The following is a 17,797-nucleotide window of genomic DNA, read 5'->3' as shown; positions in this document are numbered from 1 at the left end:
TATTGAAATAAAATACAATATAGTAAAAATATATTATATAATATATAATATATAATATAAAATTGTATGTAATTGGTATAAATTATTAGCGATCAATTCGTTATTTGAATTGATTGAATGACAATTTCTAGAAAAAAATAACCAGTCAAATATAACAACTAAACTTATTTGGTATTTTAGTTTGGTTAATAAAAACGGTAACTTTTGGAAGAGTAAACTTCAATCGTATTAGATATGATATGTATTGAAACATTTTCTATGTTCTTGGGACTGGTTAAAAATAAAGTGTAAGCCAACTTCCATCGTCCAGTCTTTCTGATACCTAAGTTAGGAAAATCAAAATTCAGAGTAAGGGGATATGAGTTGAAAGCTTCAATAAGTTTTTGGCCATCCAAGTATTTCTGATCTAACTCATTATATCTCCCATGTTCATTTAATAGATGGACACACACCAGAATTTTCGCATCTGCATGATAATTGTTTGTGGATAATGTCACAAGATTACGGTCATCTAGATGTCGTTTGGTTGAACTTGAAGACTGCCTTCCCCTTATTGATTGGCTTTCAATTTTGAAATTATAGAAGAAAGGAGGATTGATAAATATTATAGAATTCATTGTTAGTTTGCTTATAGAAACAAAAAAAAAAAAAAAAAGAGATTTTGTAGCGTATTAATACGATTTAAGAAGTAATGCAATTCCCATATTATACACCAATTTATTTTCAAAAATTCAAGTCCAAACCAGATAATTTGAATTCATTTAATCAATCAACATATGACCCACTTCCACCCAACTAAAATTCTGAATCGATTTAGTGGAGTTGGTTGTTTGCTAATTAAATTTTTGCATTATCAAATAATTGGTCTCATTTGCTCCAAACGCGAAGCAAATGAGAGGGTCATCAGAGAACAACATAGCCTTTTCTTATACTCAGACATCTTTCTTCTCCTGTTTTGGCATTGATTATCAATGTGATGTCCAATGTTATACAAAAACATATTTTCAAAAGTATCCCCTTTTTTTTATTTTACAACTTGATTGTTGAGTTATCCATTTTAGTGTTGCAATTATTGTTATCATCACCAATCCTAACCAAATTTCTGTATATCTATTCAAATGGTTGTCGATATCTGTATTGGTATCAGGAATGATTAGCACACTTGATAAATCCACAAATGTGCTGATACTGTTGTTGCCCTTATAGGATATTACTTTACTTTTCCCGATTCTCTTTTATGGATACTTTTTCTCTGCAATTTCGTTTTTGCTATTACCAACCACTTGATTCTTACTCTACATGCTGTTATTGTTACTTTTAGATTGTTCAAAATAGTTTGACAACAAAGCAAAATCATTCTCATCAATAACTGTTAACCATCTTGGAGTTGTAAACCGAGTTGTGCACCTTCTCTTCTTTGCTTGGAACTCAAACGATGTTGGCTAAGATAATCGGATACACTGTGCGATATACATTACCAATTGGCAAGTATCTAGAGACTTGTGGATTGGACAACAATTAAGTAGAAGAAAGAACACTCAATTCAAACATAAACCGCAGTTGCACTAGTTTTAATAAATAATAGTTTCAAGTAAAGTCTGTGGGAGATTCAGTGACATTTCCGAGGGTAGCTGCGTACAGTCAAAAGAGGACACGAGTGTTGGTGGTTCGAAGCATTCGCAAGGCAACTTTACTTTCCGTTTCGAAGGCCGAACTACGCCCACCTGGAAAACATCCGAAAGTTTTCGAAAAAGGCGATATTGCTATCAACTATAGTGTTGACCTATTACCATTTCAATCGTGTAAAGAGAATTGTCAACTGTATGTTATCCCTTATGTATCCAGCATTTGCAGAAATTGTGTTAATTCGAGATAAATTCATTTTCAATTGCCTTGTTTTTTTATCAAGTGCTTTCCGTCAAATGAAAATTTGTCAAAAGAATAAAAACCACACATACTAGCTAGAAATCGTTTGTATTTATACTATTTTGTCCAATTTTTGTTTGGCTCTACTTTTATTATTTTGGAATTAATTTATTGAGTTTTTAGTGCAGTGGGTTAAAAAGTGGATGGTGGAAGCTTTCAATCTAAGTTTGAATTTGTCTTTTTAAATGAAAATGAATACCTTCTCTACTCTATCACTATTGCTAGCAATACTCATTAAACAAAAAAAAAGCCAAAAAAAACAGAGACAAGTTTGAAGAAAACAGTTTTACCAATTGTCTTGAAGGTTGTGGAAGGATAGGAAAATATTTCATGCTCTTAATTTATAAAAGCTTACAAGGTATAGGAAGTATTAGAGAATATTGATAAGAGTTTTTTATTTATTTTTTCTATAGAATATCGTTAGCTGTAATTTAGTCGTTTTTGGAAATAAAAATACAATTAAAGTTCAAATAAAAAACAATATAATAATATAGTTATAAAAACAAGGAAATGAACAAAAAAGAGAATATTATTAATATAAATCTTGATATAAGAAAGAAAAAGAAATTACAAAATAATATAGTTATGGGCTTAAATATTATAATGTGACTTTGTTTTCTGTTAAACTAGCAACAGAGGGACTAGTTATATTAACTGCAGTAAATTTCTTGGGTAAAGAAACTCTTGAAAATCTTGATTTTAATTTTTGTGTCACTAAATCGATATCCAAGTGTCTTGTAAGAGATATCTTTGGAATGTTGCTGATGTAATGTTTCTCATCTAATTGAATATCTAGAGGATCTTGGGTATGACAACCAGGTGATAATGACAATCTGATGGAATGCCTTTTTACTCCTGAAGTTGTGTCAGCACTTTCATATAATTCAAAACCAATTTGTGATAAGTAATCTAACTCTGGTAATGCATTTCTAGCAATTCTCATTGGAAGTTTTGACTCATAAATGATATTTAATAGTGTGTAAATATGAGATTCCTTAGTGAAATATGTAACAATTTCTGATTTATCAGTTTCTCTCATCATGGAGATATCTTGAACAATTCTTCTAGCCAATGGTAAAGAAGTTAGTAATCCAATATCTAATTTTTCGTTATCTTCAATACCATATTCTTGAGGACAAACAAAATCAAATAAAACTTTGGCTAATTTGTACAACTCTCTTAATCTACTGTATTTTGGATCATCAAATGGAGAAGAAGTGATGGTTCTAGATGTCTTTCTGTTGGCAGATCTTAATACCCAACCTAAAGAACCAACAGAGGAAGAGTTTTCTAATTCCTTTTCTTTTGTAGCTGTTTCATTATTTGTTGAATTTTTAGAGGAGACTTTTGCTAGGTTAGTATTTGATGAAGAAGCAGATGTCAGTAAATTGGCCAATTTGCCATTATTTGGATTGCTTTCACTTGGCAACTTGAAATTATTCATTGCAAGCACATTAATTGGATATTCGTTGACTAAACTTGGAGAATTCAAGTCATCGACCAAAAATTGCATTTCAACATCGGAGTGATTTAAATCGACATTAGGAGAGAAGATCTTTTGCAAGAAAGACCTGTTATGAAGAGCATCGTATTTCATTGTATCATATAATTCACTAATTTTGGAGGGATCGACTTTTTCAAATGTAAGAAATTCTTTAAACAACTTGTCCCATCTTTCTTTAAATAAATAAGGATCTTCAGAACAACACCATCTTCTTTGCATTGATTCGACATCGTTATTTTTAAAGTGGTATTCCATGATTTTATGGTGATAGTTCATTAGCTCAACGACTCTTCTAATGACAATGTAAGGTTCAGGCATTCTAGCTGGCCAGGCAAATTGTTTTGGTGGCTCTTTTCCTTGTCTAAGTAGAGGTTTTAATTTCTTTTTAACCTTGTCCATAAGGTCCTTTGCAGCATTTGAATCATCTAGTAGATCTTTTCTAATTCTTAGGAAATCGTCCGGTAGCATGTCAGCTTCTAAGAATGAGCAAGCCCAAATTTGCGCGCTTGTAACAACTCTTCTTTCAGAAGAAGAGTAAACTCTGACATTTTTCAAGGCATCTTTATTCAATAGTTTAATATCTTGTCTGAAAGTTTCACCCAAATCAGTAGCTTGGTATCTTGCAGAATGGGTTGGTTCACCGCCCCATTTGAGGATGAATTGAACTTTTTCGACTTGATTAGATTCTTTATTTAATATTGGCTTTAGTTGAATTTTAGTGCCGGGAAAGTTGATTTTTTTCGCCAAAGTAGTAGCTAGGAGCTGCAATTTCATTGAGTCTTCGTATTTTTGTTGTTGGGCTAGATGTAGAGCAGCTAGTACGATACGAAGATCGGGAACAGCTCTAATGATGACTTCTTCTTTGTGGCCCTTTAGAAGAGCAATGAAGATGGAAGATTTGAAAGAATATTTGATTTTTTGTTTGGGAGTTCTATCACCATGTCTAATAACAGAGACAAGGCCTTTGAAGACCCATTTTTGGTGTTTTTCTTCAGTTTGTGGAGAAAGGTAGGGAGTGCCTGTGAGGGATCTTTGTAGGTCTCTTTTAATTCTAGCTTGAAAAAAGATGTTTTTAAGGATTTGAGCGCAGTTGTTGTAGTAGTCTGAGTTGCCCTTGACAAAGGAAAAGCCATTAACGTCGATAACATAGCTAACACCTTGGACTCTTAATAGGTCAAAGCCACAGATAGTTTGGTGAAAGACAGATGAAACCTTTGAGGCGATTTCCTTTTCTTGGTCAGATAAAGTGGTGACAAATCTTATTTCCTTTCCATGTGTGTTTCTTCGAACGATACCATCAACGACGGGAGATTTTCTTGTTTCAGCATGGCAATAATTTTCACCAACAGTGTAGGCCTTGACGTCTTCAAAATTATCAGTGTCCATGAATTGTTCATAAATGTAGGAGCCGTTTGTTCTGATGACTGATAAAGAAGGATCAAACTCACTGCTTTTGTTGCCAATTTTTCTGAATAGTCTTCTTCCACCACCGCCATTTTTGGAAGAATAGTAGATGAAGATATTGTGGTCTTCGCCATCGACGGGTTTTTCAACAAAGGGTTTTTTCAAAATTTGGTCATCAACTTTCAAGGTGTCTTGATCTAGCATTTCCCAGTTTGGAGTTTTAAATTTCTGATCAATGTCTATATTTTTTTCTAGTAGTTTTTGTTTTAGATCAGCGTCGATTATTTTGGGACCACCATCTCTGGAGATCTCTAGACGATGGGGAGTTGGGATACCAACTTTTTTCAACAAACGTAGACACAATCTTCGATCCCATAGGACTTTTTGCATGACTAGGTCGTTAAGGATGAAGGGCTTTCGTAGTTTGACATAGTTGATGGCTTTGTTTAGAGGAAAACCATTTGAGAAGAAACTTATGAGAAAATCGCAAGTGGGCCAGTTTTCAATTGATTCATCGAGAATTACCTTATCGCCAAAAATGATTAGTTCAAATTCGTCGTTTTGGTTTAAACAATTCAAGATGTGTCTGCATGGTTTGCTGAGGACTTTTTTGTCCATTGCACATACACCAATTTTGCCGATTTTTCGAGTATTTTTGTTGTTGTTGGCGCTTGTTGATAAAATTGTGCTATTTTGGGTGGGATGTTGAATTTTGGAGTTAATATTGTCATTTTGGAGACGTGAAGCATTTGGGGCAATTTTTTTGGAAAGCGGTTTAATATTGTTTATGGTGATATTAGTAGGGGAAATTTCGGCAGTGGGAGTGATAGTGGTGGGAGTGGTGGAAGTAGTGGGAGTGGTGGTAGGAACAGGTACGATATCTGCTTGGTTTTCAGTATTGCTGACGACCATTCTCGGGAGATTCGTAGAGCTTGATTTTGGAGATTCAGTTGATTCAGAAGCAGAGGTTTTAGGAGAAAAACGTTCGAGGATGGCAGATTCGACTTGTTTGACCTGGTGGTTATCGAGCTGTTTCAAAAGCGAGAGATTGTAGAGATTATCGTGGTTCTTACAGCTTTTTGTGTCAAGCGTTGCAGTGTTCTGGGATTTATCGTTGCTGTTGATAAAGTTGACAATACAAGTGTCGCAGTCTGTCTTAGTCTTATCAGAGTCCATTATGGAAAGGAAGTTATGGGCGACTAGCAGGGAAGAGCGAGGTGGTAGAGGGATATTTATAAGAGACAACAGGCAAGAGGAGCTGGAGAGGAGCTGGAGAGAGGAGCTGACGAAAGGAGCTGGAGAGAGGAGCTCCCTGTGAAATTCGAAGCTGAAAAAAGTCTGCAGAGGGAGAGAAGCAAAAAAGGTGAAACTGATGAGCAGGAGCCATGACAGAAGTGGGCGAGCGATAAAACGACTGGCTGGAAAACTGCTGGAAAAGCGAGCAGCGATGACCCGTGCCGCTGGCGACAGCCGTCGGAGCTGGCAGAGGAAGAAAAGGCGCTGGAAGGCCTGGAAAGGCGTCAGAGGCTGGAAACTGCCAACGTGGGCCAGGTGCACTAGAGGTGGAACAAGTTGTCGAAGAGAGTCGAGATGCTCTCGCCAAAGTGGGCCCGGCGAATGTACTCAGCGAAGATGGAGCTCACGTCGATCACCACGAGCTTGTCTCTGTATCTGAACAAGTCGTTCTTCAGCAAGGGGCAGGTGTTGGTCACCACAATCTTGTCGAGGTACTGGCAGTGGAAGAGGGCCTCGAGGCAGCTGTCCAAGAACACTCCATGTGTGGCCACCAAGTACACACACTCAGCACCACAATTCATCCTCAAGTGCTCACTGATCGAGATGTACATCTCTGGCTTGGTGACCATGTCGTCCAAGATGATTGCAGGCCGATTTTTTACGTTTCCAACAAGAGTGATCACAGTCTCCTTTTTCACGTACTTGCTCATGCTGTTTTGGTTGTAGTTTTCGAAGAACTCGGCCATTGTACGATCTAGCTTGCTGGGGTTGGTGTTCTCGAGCTCTGCTGGTCTTTGGTTCTCCAATTCAAGGTTGTCTTTCTGGCTGAGAACATGTCCTTGCACAATTCGGGAGCTGGTCATAAATCTGGTTTTTTCAGACGCCGAATTTTCTTTGTTTGAATTGACCTCTTCATTCCCAATTTCAATTTCAGTCCCGATATCACTGGTATTGGTATTGGTATTGGTATTGGTATTGCTATTAGTATTCGCGTTGGCATTGTTATTAGTATTCCCATTTGCATTGATAGTACCACTATTATAATTAACTGTATCTTCGATTAACAAGTTCAAATTATTGTAAACATTTCGCTTTTTTTCCAATATTTGAATCATTGCAAAATTAACATTTAAACTATCCGCCATCTCAGTAACTCTTTTGGTTCCATTGGCATTTTTCGAAATAATCACTGACTTTTCATACTTTTTAACATTGGTCTTGATCCATCTGACCAAAAACGGTAGGGCATAGAGATTATCAACAGGTTTATTGAAAAATCCCTGGATTTGCCCAGCATGCAAATCCATAGACACAACATGGTCAGCTCCAGCCATCACAATTAAATTGGCCAACATTCTAGCTGTGATGGCAGTTCTTGAAATAATCTCATTGTTCCCATTATTGGTGTGGCTAACACTGTTCAAATATTCACCACTATCTTTATTGCTGTGGTAGTACAAATTCGATTGCGTCGAGTAAGGAAAATTAGGCACCACCACTGTGATCTTTGAAGCAGATCCACCTTTGCACGCACTGATAAGCACCAACAACTCCATGATATGGTCATTGATCGTGTCTGACGACGACTGGATAATGTAGACGTCGTTGTCTCTCACAGAACAGTTGATTTGCACTGACGTCTCGCCATTGGAAAACTTGTTTAAACTGCATGGACTGGCCTGGATATCCAACTTTTCGCAAATTTTGGCTCCTAGCTCTGGGTGCGACAGACCCACAAACACCTTGCACTTTCGCATTTTCAACAACACCTTCAGCTTTTGCTGCTTCAACTTGCCCAAAGCCTCAGTGTCTGGCAGATACAGCGAAGGTTTGCTTAGCTGTTGTTTGAACGACCTGTTGAAATCCAACATCGCTAGCCAGGTCTGCCTCTATATATACTCTTCTCCAACCTCCTTCCTCGCTTTTATCTGCCGCGGTTCCGCGCCCGGCTCGTCCTCGCTTTGCAGCCTTATTCACCTCCTTCACCAAAACCAAACAACCTAGGTGATACTAAAAATCATCCGAACTTGTCTCCCAACTACAGCCTGCAAATGAAACACCAATTCATATACCCACCAATTCATATACTCACCACTACAAAACACAAGAAAATAAACGACTTCAGCAATATTCAATTTGCGGTTTTCATTCTGGACTGTTCTACGCCAATTTGCACAAAACCTCACGTGCAAATCACGTCTTGGTCCAATTTTCTGTTCATGCCAAATATAAAACTTAATTTGGCAAAAATGATCTATCATAATTTTTTTTATCTCTCATTCCTCGAATTCTATATATCGGCCTCACTTTTGTTATTTTCTTGTAATTCTGTGTTAAAGCACTGATTGTAGTCGATGGTGTTAGCAAAACAGAATTACTTTTTCCATGCTCAGATACAATATTTTCTCTAAAAGCTGTCATTTCAATACAGTTCATCATCTCAATTCGACTAATATACTAAATAGGCGTTCATTAAGTTTTATTAACTCGTTTCACCAAATGAGTTGTTCAAAAAACAACAAAAACAACAAAAACAACAAAAACAACAAAAACAACAAAAACAACAATAATAATAATGGTATTAATAATGAGAATAATAATGGCAGTAGCGACATTACTCTAAAACCTATTAATGATTTTGAAAATGACTTTAATACTGATTTTTCTAGCGATTATTGGCCTTCCCAACTGCATTCTCAACCTCGTACTCAATCCCAATCTCAATCCCACTCAAATGCAAATAATCACAACACCATAAATAATTCTATAAGATCCAGTACTAAAAATCTTCCACTTTTTAGCTTTCAACCAATAATAAATAACATTAACAACATTGATAATCAAAATAATAAGACTTTCGATTTTGATCCGGATTTTGATTCAATTGAATTCTCTTCTTCCCAATGGACTAACTCAACCAATATGGATGACGGTTTAGACGAATATTTTAATGATTTATTAAACAACAAATCAATTACCATTGATGAACATAAAGATACAAATAACACAAATACCATTAACCATGCTACTCACAACACTACTCAAACTAACAAAATAAACATTAAAATAACCGAAAACTCTCCACTTCTATCAAATTTACTCAACAATAGAGATGATTTTGCTTCCGATGAATTCTCTAGTGATGATGATTTTATTCAAAATTACCAATTTAGACCAATTACCAATAACAACACTGATAATATTACTAATACTACTACCATCACTAATAATAATTACAATAACAATAACAATAACAATAATAATAATAATAATAATAATAATAATAATAATATCAACAAAAATATAAACATAAATAACGAATTGAAAAATAAACAAGTCTCCTTCAATGAGTTTGTTCAAAAATTTAGCGATAATCGTTCATTATCCTTTTCTCAGCAAAATCTGCAATTTAATAATAATTCTAATAATCTTAATCATAATACTAAGAATGACAATGACAATGACAATGACAATAATGAAAACAAAATAGATCAAAATTCATACACCCTAACGTCTTCACCTGTCCAACTAACTACAGATTTAGACAACCATATAAATATAAATATGAAAAATTCAAATCCTACAATATACAATATAGACGATCCTGAAAGCTCAATTATTGCTTCAATCTCCACTGCAACAACTCCAACCCCAAACAAGAGAATTCCTCTTAATGACTTGTATGAAAATAAATTCACTTCATCTCAAGTTTATTATCATCCAAGCTCCGATATCACTCCAATAACCCCTTTAAAACATAAAACTATACACAATCATACCCCAATATCTATAAACTCAAATAATACTGCCACTAACAAACTTTCAACTTCTCCTGAGACTAATCTACCCTTGGATCCAGAATCTCCTTTAAATCATAGAACTAATCTTACAACAAAAAGAAATATCCTTTTCAATACTTCATTTCAATACCTTAATAAACCTGAATTAGAACCTGCAAATAATAATCCTAATATCACTCCGCTTAAACATGGCGCTATCCAAATTATTCATAACACTGCTGTCCAACTGATTATCAATTCTCAGAATTTCAAAGCTTTAAAACGTCCCAAATTTGATATAATAAACAATTTTAATAGTGATAATAATAATAATAATAATAATAATAATAACAATCTCCCAAAACAACCTCAAAGAAATTTTAAAACTAATGCTGCTCAAAATTCAAAAATTGAATTTTTGACTCAAAATCCTACGAATCAATTGGCTAAAAATAAATTGGAATCTTCAGCAACAAAACATGCTGTTCCAATTTGTCTATCTGAAGAACAACTTCATATCATTGAATTGGTAAAACAAGGCCATTCTCTCTTTTATACCGGTTCGGCTGGAACAGGTAAGTCCGTTCTCTTAAGATCACTTATTAAAGCATTAAGGCTGAAATTTTATCCAGGTGAAGTAGGTGTTACAGCATCTACAGGTTTAGCTGCTTGTAATATTGGTGGTACCACTTTGTATTCTTTTGCTTCCATTGGACTAGGAGAAGGTACAACTGAACAATTAATAAAGAAAATAAAGAAAAATCGTAAAGGTTTATTAAGATGGAAAAAATTAAAAGTACTAATTATTGACGAAATTTCAATGATTGATGGAAGATTACTAGACAAGTTAAATATAATAGGAAAAGAACTAAGAAAAAGTGACAAACCATTTGGTGGAATTCAAATTGTAGCGTGTGGTGATTTTTATCAATTACCGCCTGTGGATAAGGAAGATAATAATCCCTTATTTGCTTTTGAATCTGAAGCTTGGAAAGAAGCAATCGGATTAACCGTGATATTAAAAACCATTTTTAGACAAAAGGGTGATACTGAATTTATTGGAATGCTAAATGAAACAAGAAATGGGATTTTGAGTGTACAAACTACTAAAAAATTTGTAGAATTGGAAAGACCATTACCAATGGATGATGGGATTCAACCTGCTGAGCTTTATTCAACTCGAAGAGAAGTTGAACTTGCAAACAAAAGAAAATTAGATAAAATTGAAGAGAAACCTTATATATATACTTCATTTGATGGTGGTATGGTTCAGGACGAAGATTATAGACAAAGATTGTTGAAAGATTTCTTGGCACCTAAAACTATTGTTTTAAAAAAAAATTCTCAAGTGATGATGATTAAAAATATTGATGAAACCTTGGTCAATGGATCTTTAGGTAGAGTTTTGGGATTCATCGATCCCAAAACGTATATGCTTTACAACGAAATGGAATCCAATCCTGAAAATGATGAAGTGGAGAAAAAAATACAAAAACAACTTGAAAAAGTTGAGGCTGAAAATCCAAGTGAATTCAGTGATTCAGAGGAAGATGATGAAGCAATAATTAAAAAAAAAGTCGAAGTTTCTCATAGTGATGAAGAAAACGAATTTGATGATTCTGTATTCAGTTTTTTAAAAGATCATCAAAGAAGGAATATAAGTCCAGAACTTTATAAAAATTTGGAAAGAAAATATAATCTCGTAAAACAACTCCACGACACTTCCAAAATATCAAGATATCCATTAGTTAGATTTCCACTTGCTGACGGAAACACAAGGGATGTGCTAGTTCGACCCGAAGTATGGAGTGTTGAAGATGAATTTGAGAGACCATTGGTTACAAGAGCGCAGATTCCATTGATTTTGGCATGGGCGCTATCAATTCATAAATCTCAGGGTCAAACATTACCAAAAGTAAAAGTTGATCTTCGCAAGGTCTTTGAAAAGGGCCAAGCATATGTTGCACTCAGTCGAGCAACGTCCAGAAATGGATTGCAGGTTTTAAATTTTTTTCCTCATAAAATTAAATGTCATCCTAAGGTTCTAGCATTTTATGAAAAGCTAGTTACTGTTGAGGAAGTTCATGAAAATTTTGCCAAAAATAATCTTGCTGGAAAGTCTCCTGTGGAGGAGGTCTCTTTTAAAAATGTTGCTGCACAGTCATCATACTAGTGGCAGTCAATAGAGTTTCTGCCCACACAATCCATCATCTTTCTGTTATATATTTCAATTACATACCTTTCAACACCAATTATAGATACCATTAATACATTTAATATTTTTGATGTCATTAATTCCTTAATACTGAAGCATAGAATCCGTCTAAATCCGTGTTTTTTAAAAGTGCACCGTATTGAACTTCCGCCTTTCAAAAGACGGACGGAAACATCAACGTTTTTAAGTTTTAAAAAAACGCCGTTGTTTTGGATACACTCGCCACGTCTTCTATTTAGGTAATTCACCGCCATTGATTTTTTTTTCAATGAAATTTTTTTTTTGAGAAAATTGAAGAAAATAATTAAAAGCTGGAAAATACTTGGTGGGTGAAGTGCAGAACCAGTATATCAGCAAACTCATACCCAGGATGCCACTATTGACTGAACCCTATAAGATCACCTTGTTGCCTAGGACATTGGGCCTCACTTCACAAGACAGAGTAGCCATAGCTGACATCAAAGACCCATACACAGCTTTCTTACATGTTGGTATTTCCTCATCTTCGATTTCTACATTTCTATTAAAGCCATCTCCAAAACTATATTGGTCTTATTCTTTGCCCTTGGGTGTTACTGTTCATTCATTGACATGCTTCGAAAAAAACCCACAAAGCAAGTTTTTTGTTGCTGGTCTATCTAATGGAAAAAAAAACTACTTGCAACTTATTTCAATTTCCAAATCTGAAAAGTCGCATATAACCAACAACCCCCAAAGCGATTTTGAGATGGAAATTGATGGTGAAAACGATTCAAGTAATAATAGCAATAAGAATTATGATTTAGTTGAATACAAAATCACATTAAATTCTAAACCAATAACAGTTCATTTTTCTTCTAATGGTCTATTTGTTTACACACTCTTAGCTAATGGAAACTTGTTATGTTTTAATTTTAATGATAGATCACAGATTTGGTCATTATCCTGTAAGAGCAGTAATGCAAGTGAAATATTACACTATAAATTTTTTTCAAGCAGTCAATTAATTTCCACTGCAAATAAGACTGAAAAAAATACTTTGATTTTAATTGTGGAATTTAATAGAGATCTCAAAAAATTAATTGCAAGAATAGTATTAATAAAGAATGAAGAGGCATTAGAAATCTCAAATAAAATTTTTGGCAAATCAGATGCTTCAATTATTGAAAATTCCAGATTTGAATTTAATAATGGAACCTTATATCAGTTTTCAAAGCAAGAGAAAAGTTTAGTTCTTTATTCATTAACCAGTTTTGAAAAGATAAAATCTATTGATTTGTCACTATTATTCAGGCATGCAAAATCCGTAAATAACGGGAGTATAAATGAGTTTGCACTAGCATTTGCTGCACCTTCAAGATTATTATTAACTATAGAAAATTGTATATATCTTATTGATGCAAACTATGAGAGTATTTTGAATTTTTTCATATCAACCAACCTGACAAATTTTAACAACTTATACTGTTGTCCAGTTGATGGTAGTTCTCTTTATAATTCAAAAAGTTTTTCAATTCTTTTATCATTCAATAAAAATAATAACAATTATTTCTTGGAGTATATGAGCATTAATGTTGGATTGGGCAAATTAATTGAATCATTGAATAAAAGTATTTCCAATGTTTATTATCAATATTTTTTAAAAAAGAAAAATCAAAAATCAATTTCCACTAATATAGATATTTCAGATATCAATAATAACAGCAATAGTAACAACAATATTCAAGGAATTGTTATTGAAATTGATAGTGAAGAAGAAAAGCAAATTCAACGGGAGAAAGACAAATATGATAATGAAGAAAAAGAAAACAATTTATTACCAATACTAATCGGAAAATATAAATACGATAGAGTAGCCAATATAAATAAATCAATCGAAGACCAAAGGAGAACTAATAAAATTGAAATTGATAATTTTTTAAACAGATTGAAAAAAGCTGCAAATCAGAAAGATGTAGATGGATTTGATTTGATTTTCCTCAAATTTATGAAAAATTTACCAGTTGAAGAGAAATTAGTTAAGATAGATGATGAATTTTTAGTTTATAAAGATGAAGAAGATAGAACAATTAGTAAATATTTTATTAATAGAGTTGTTGAAATAATATTTGATATTAATAAGGATGGAAAATTAAAGATTAGAGAGACCTTCTTGCCAGAAAATTCTATCATTTACTTATTAAATCATCCATTGTTCCCAATAAAATATTCTAACGAGGGATTGTTAAGAATTTTTTTAAACTATCCTCGATTACTAAGACAGACATTAATAACATGTCCAGTTTTATCATGCAAGGATTTATTGATTTTATTGGGAATAATATCTAAATTAAATTTTGCAGAAAAATTGGATAATGAGGTTAAGAATTTACAAATTGAGATTTTTATTGATTGTATTTCAAGAATAATAAATGATTATCCGAGGGATACTATTACTCGAGTTATTAGTGAGTTGGTTAATAATGATATTGATGAAGATGGGAATATTGTTGTCGATAATATTGTTAGTAGTAATAACAATAAGAAAGTCAAGGATAATGGAGATAACCGAAAATTTCGAATTGAGACTATATTATTGAATATAATTGAGTTGAATGAGGGACATGAGTTATTAATCAATTTGATTGACTGTGAAGGGCTATTGTTTGATTTAAGTTTTACAAATAAAGAAAAACGAGAGTTTATAAGGATTTTCAAAAAGGAAAATATTATTGAGATTGATGAGAACAGGTTGAGAGTTGAAGATAGTAAATCTAATCGAAATGATAATACTATTAGTAATAATAATAAAAATAATAATAATAATAATAATAATAATAATAATAATAATAATAATAATAATAATAATAATTACAGTAAAAATGAAGAAGAAAGCTATTTGGTTGATATATTAATTGAGTATTGTAAATTTAAAGTCAATGCGATAATTAAATCAACAGAATTATTATCGATAACTGATTCAATAATTGATACATATGAAAAGGTTAAACTAAATGAAAAGAATTTATTAAAATATGGAACTGGGAATACTAGTAATACTAGTAATAGTAAGAATAATAAGAGTGGTCAGAGTAGCAAGAATCAAGGCAAAACTAATAAGAATGTTAAAAATGCTAAGAATAAGAATAGTAAGAATGTTAATAGTAAAAATAAGAGCAATAAAAATCAAAATCAAAATCAGAATTTTAATAAAAATAAGCAGAATCTAAATAATAATATTATTAAATCTGGCACAAGAATTGAAAGAAGCAATAAAAATGAGAGTGAATTCCTTGAATCATTATTTGATATCGATGAATATAATAAGATTGCCAATAAGAAAGAAAATGAGAGTGGTGTTACTACTATACCATTGTATTCTATTGAGAAATTGATTTTTTAAGATGGGATAAAATAATTTGTGGAAAAAAAAAATATGTATATATATTAATTAATTAAAACAATAGTCTATTAATATATATAAATTAGAATAAAAAATCAAGTAAAATTAATAAGATAAAATAAGATAAAATAATAACAGGTTTTCATAAATCTTTGTTTTTTATTTTGTTTTTTGTTTTTAGAATTGATCATATCAGAAGTAGATACTTAGAAACCAGAGGTTTTAGCAACGTGTTGCAATAAATCAACGACTCTGGTAGAGTAACCATATTCGTTGTCATACCATGAGACTAATTTGACAAAAGTTGGGGTTAATAAGATACCGGCAGAGGCATCATAGATTGAGGATCTTTGGTCAGTCAAGAAATCAGAAGAAACAACAGCATCTTCAGTGTAACCCAAGATGCCCTTTAATTTACCTTCGGAGGCAGCCTTGATTGTAGCATTGATTTCCTTGATGGTTGTTGGTTTTTCCAAGTTGACAGTTAAATCAACAACAGAGACATCAACAGTTGGAACTCTGAGAGACATACCAGTTAATTTGCCATTTAATTCTGGGATGACTTTACCCACAGCCTTAGCAGCACCAGTGGATGATGGGATAATGTTACCAGAAGCAGTTCTACCACCTCTCCAGTCCTTTTGGGATGGACCATCAACGGTTTTTTGGGTAGCAGTGATGGAGTGGACAGTGGTCATTAAACCCTCTTTGATACCAAAGGTGTCGTTGATGACCTTAGCTAAAGGAGCCAAACAGTTGGTGGTACAGGAGGCATTGGAGACAATGTTCAAGTCTGAGGTATACTTGTCTTCATTGACACCGACAACGAACATTGGGGCATCCTTTGATGGAGCAGTGATGATGACCTTTTTGGCACCAGCGTCAATGTGTTTTTGAGCAGTGTCTAAAGTGGTGAAGACACCAGTGGAGTCGATAACAAAATCGATTTTTTCTGCAGCCCATGGGATGTTTGATGGATCTCTTTCGTTAAAAACCTTGATCAAAGTGTTGTCGATTTGAATACCGCCATCAATTGATTTGACTTCACCAGAGTATTTACCATGGGTGGAGTCGTACTTGAACATGTAGGCAGCATAATCAGCAGAAATAAAAGGATCGTTGACGGCAAGAACCTTGACGTCGGGTCTGGATAAAGCGACTCTGAGGACTAAACGACCAATTCTACCGAAACCATTAATACCAACAGTGATAGCCATTGTGAAAGAGAAGTGATGTGGGGAGGTGATAAAGCAATTAGGTGGGCGAGCGAGAAATCAATTGAGCAATTAAGCAATTGAACGACAAGACAGCTGGGTAAAGAAGAAAAAGGGACAGAAGAGCAGAGCGAGGGCAGGATACACATCCATATATATATATTGTAAGTGTTGTGTATATATATGTATCTGAGGAAGAGTAGTGGTTAAGAAGGGCTGTGATTGGCTGGCGCACGCAGGGTCGTAGGAAGCTTGCAAATTGCAGGACAGCTCCAGGCCGGGAGAAGTGCAGAAAGTGGATCGAGCTGGCCTGAGGGAGGGTGCTGCTGGGTGTTCACTGGGCGAGGTCGATGGAGTCAATGGAGTCGATGAGCGTCTTGATCTTGCTGGATAACAGCACCCAGTTCTTCTTGTTGGTGCTGATGTTTTCTCTGAAAAAAGAGAGGTCGTCGTTGAGGAGCTCGTTGTACTTCCGGAGGTACTCCAACGAGTAGTCGAACTTCAACCGGTACCTGTACCCATCGCTGGCCCTTTTCCTGGAGAGCAGCCTGGCCCTGTTGAGGAGCATGGGGTCGTTGTTGGTGAACTCTGCAAGGTCCTTTTCGCTGAGTGCAATGAGGTCGTTGTCGTTGTTGTCGTTGGCAAGACTGGCGCCTGGTCCACTGCTGTAGTTGAGGTTGATGTTGATGAACTTGTCGATCTCGGTGAGTTTGGCGTTTTCAAACTTGAGCAAGTTGTAGTTGTTCATGAGGTACGTTTTCTTTTCGTTGACGATCAAGTCGTTGAGCTGGTTGAGGTTCTTGTAGTTCAACATCAATTCGTCGATCTTGTTGGAGAAGCTCTTGTAGATCAAATTTAGCGACATGAGGTACTGCTTGATAAGATAGTAGTTCTTGATGAGCTTGAACTTCAAGTCCTTGACGTCGGCCTCAAACTGAAGCACGTCCTTCTCTGCCAACTGGGCACAATCAGCCTGGAGATAGTTGTCGCAAAGCTTCCAGGTGTCAGACACAGTCTGAGTGTACTGCTGCACCTGCTTCATCTGCTGAGTGTTCATCACTCGCTCGTGCAATAGTCTTTCATTTAGCGCTGCCATTGTAACCGTACTGTCTTGCTATACTACCTATATTTTGTTCTGCCTTGCAACTCTCTCTTTAG

At 34.5% G+C, this 17,797-nt stretch overlaps 6 protein-coding genes across 6 annotated transcripts; 1 reads left to right on the top strand and 5 right to left on the bottom strand.

Annotated features, from left to right (window-relative positions):
• Window positions 1–23: 23 nt before the first annotated feature.
• ASCRUDRAFT_96144 (uncharacterized protein) lies at window positions 24–797 on the bottom strand. Its single transcript, XM_020195197.1, has one exon. The coding sequence runs from the start codon at window positions 615–617 to the stop codon at window positions 186–188; it is 432 nt and encodes a 143-aa protein (XP_020049778.1). The 5' UTR covers window positions 618–797; the 3' UTR covers window positions 24–185.
• Window positions 798–2,524: 1,727 nt separating this feature from the next.
• On the bottom strand, window positions 2,525–5,746 carry VIP1 (inositol polyphosphate kinase VIP1; the record flags this gene model as incomplete). The annotated part of the gene is made up of 2 exons (XM_020190182.1): window positions 2,525–3,270; window positions 3,349–5,746. 2 exons carry the CDS (start codon window positions 5,744–5,746, stop codon window positions 2,525–2,527), a joined length of 3,144 nt encoding a protein of 1,047 aa, XP_020049777.1.
• Window positions 5,747–6,390: 644 nt separating this feature from the next.
• Window positions 6,391–7,827, bottom strand: ASCRUDRAFT_29707 (ribose-phosphate diphosphokinase; the record flags this gene model as incomplete). The annotated part of the gene is made up of 3 exons (XM_020190135.1): window positions 6,391–6,978; window positions 7,120–7,430; window positions 7,503–7,827. 3 exons carry the CDS (start codon window positions 7,825–7,827, stop codon window positions 6,391–6,393), a joined length of 1,224 nt encoding a protein of 407 aa, XP_020049776.1.
• Window positions 7,828–12,434: 4,607 nt separating this feature from the next.
• On the top strand, window positions 12,435–15,425 carry UTP8 (Utp8p; the record flags this gene model as incomplete). Its single annotated transcript, XM_020191147.1, has 1 exon — window positions 12,435–15,425. The coding sequence occupies one exon, from the start codon at window positions 12,435–12,437 to the stop codon at window positions 15,423–15,425; it is 2,991 nt and encodes a 996-aa protein (XP_020049775.1).
• A 206-nt stretch (window positions 15,426–15,631) lies between these two features.
• Window positions 15,632–16,642, bottom strand: ASCRUDRAFT_29345 (type I glyceraldehyde-3-phosphate dehydrogenase; the record flags this gene model as incomplete). The annotated part of the gene is made up of 1 exon (XM_020190107.1): window positions 15,632–16,642. One exon carries the CDS (start codon window positions 16,640–16,642, stop codon window positions 15,632–15,634), a length of 1,011 nt encoding a protein of 336 aa, XP_020049774.1.
• Window positions 16,643–16,973: 331 nt separating this feature from the next.
• On the bottom strand, window positions 16,974–17,735 carry ASCRUDRAFT_78561 (uncharacterized protein; the record flags this gene model as incomplete). The annotated part of the gene is made up of 1 exon (XM_020194263.1): window positions 16,974–17,735. The coding sequence occupies one exon, from the start codon at window positions 17,733–17,735 to the stop codon at window positions 16,974–16,976; it is 762 nt and encodes a 253-aa protein (XP_020049773.1).
• Between the last annotated feature and the right edge of the window lie 62 nt (window positions 17,736–17,797).

Source organism: Ascoidea rubescens (genome assembly GCF_001661345.1).
Source record: "Ascoidea rubescens DSM 1968 unplaced genomic scaffold ASCRUscaffold_1, whole genome shotgun sequence".
NCBI lineage: Eukaryota > Fungi > Ascomycota > Saccharomycetes > Ascoideales > Ascoideaceae > Ascoidea > Ascoidea rubescens.
Note: the sequence above shows the minus strand (reverse complement) of the source record. Positions and strands in the feature narration are given on the sequence as shown.

Excerpts from the sequence above, each read along its gene's own strand:
- ASCRUDRAFT_96144 (XM_020195197.1), bottom strand. The coding sequence starts at position 617 with ATGAATTCTATAATATTTATCAATCCTCCTTTCTTCTATAATTTCAAA.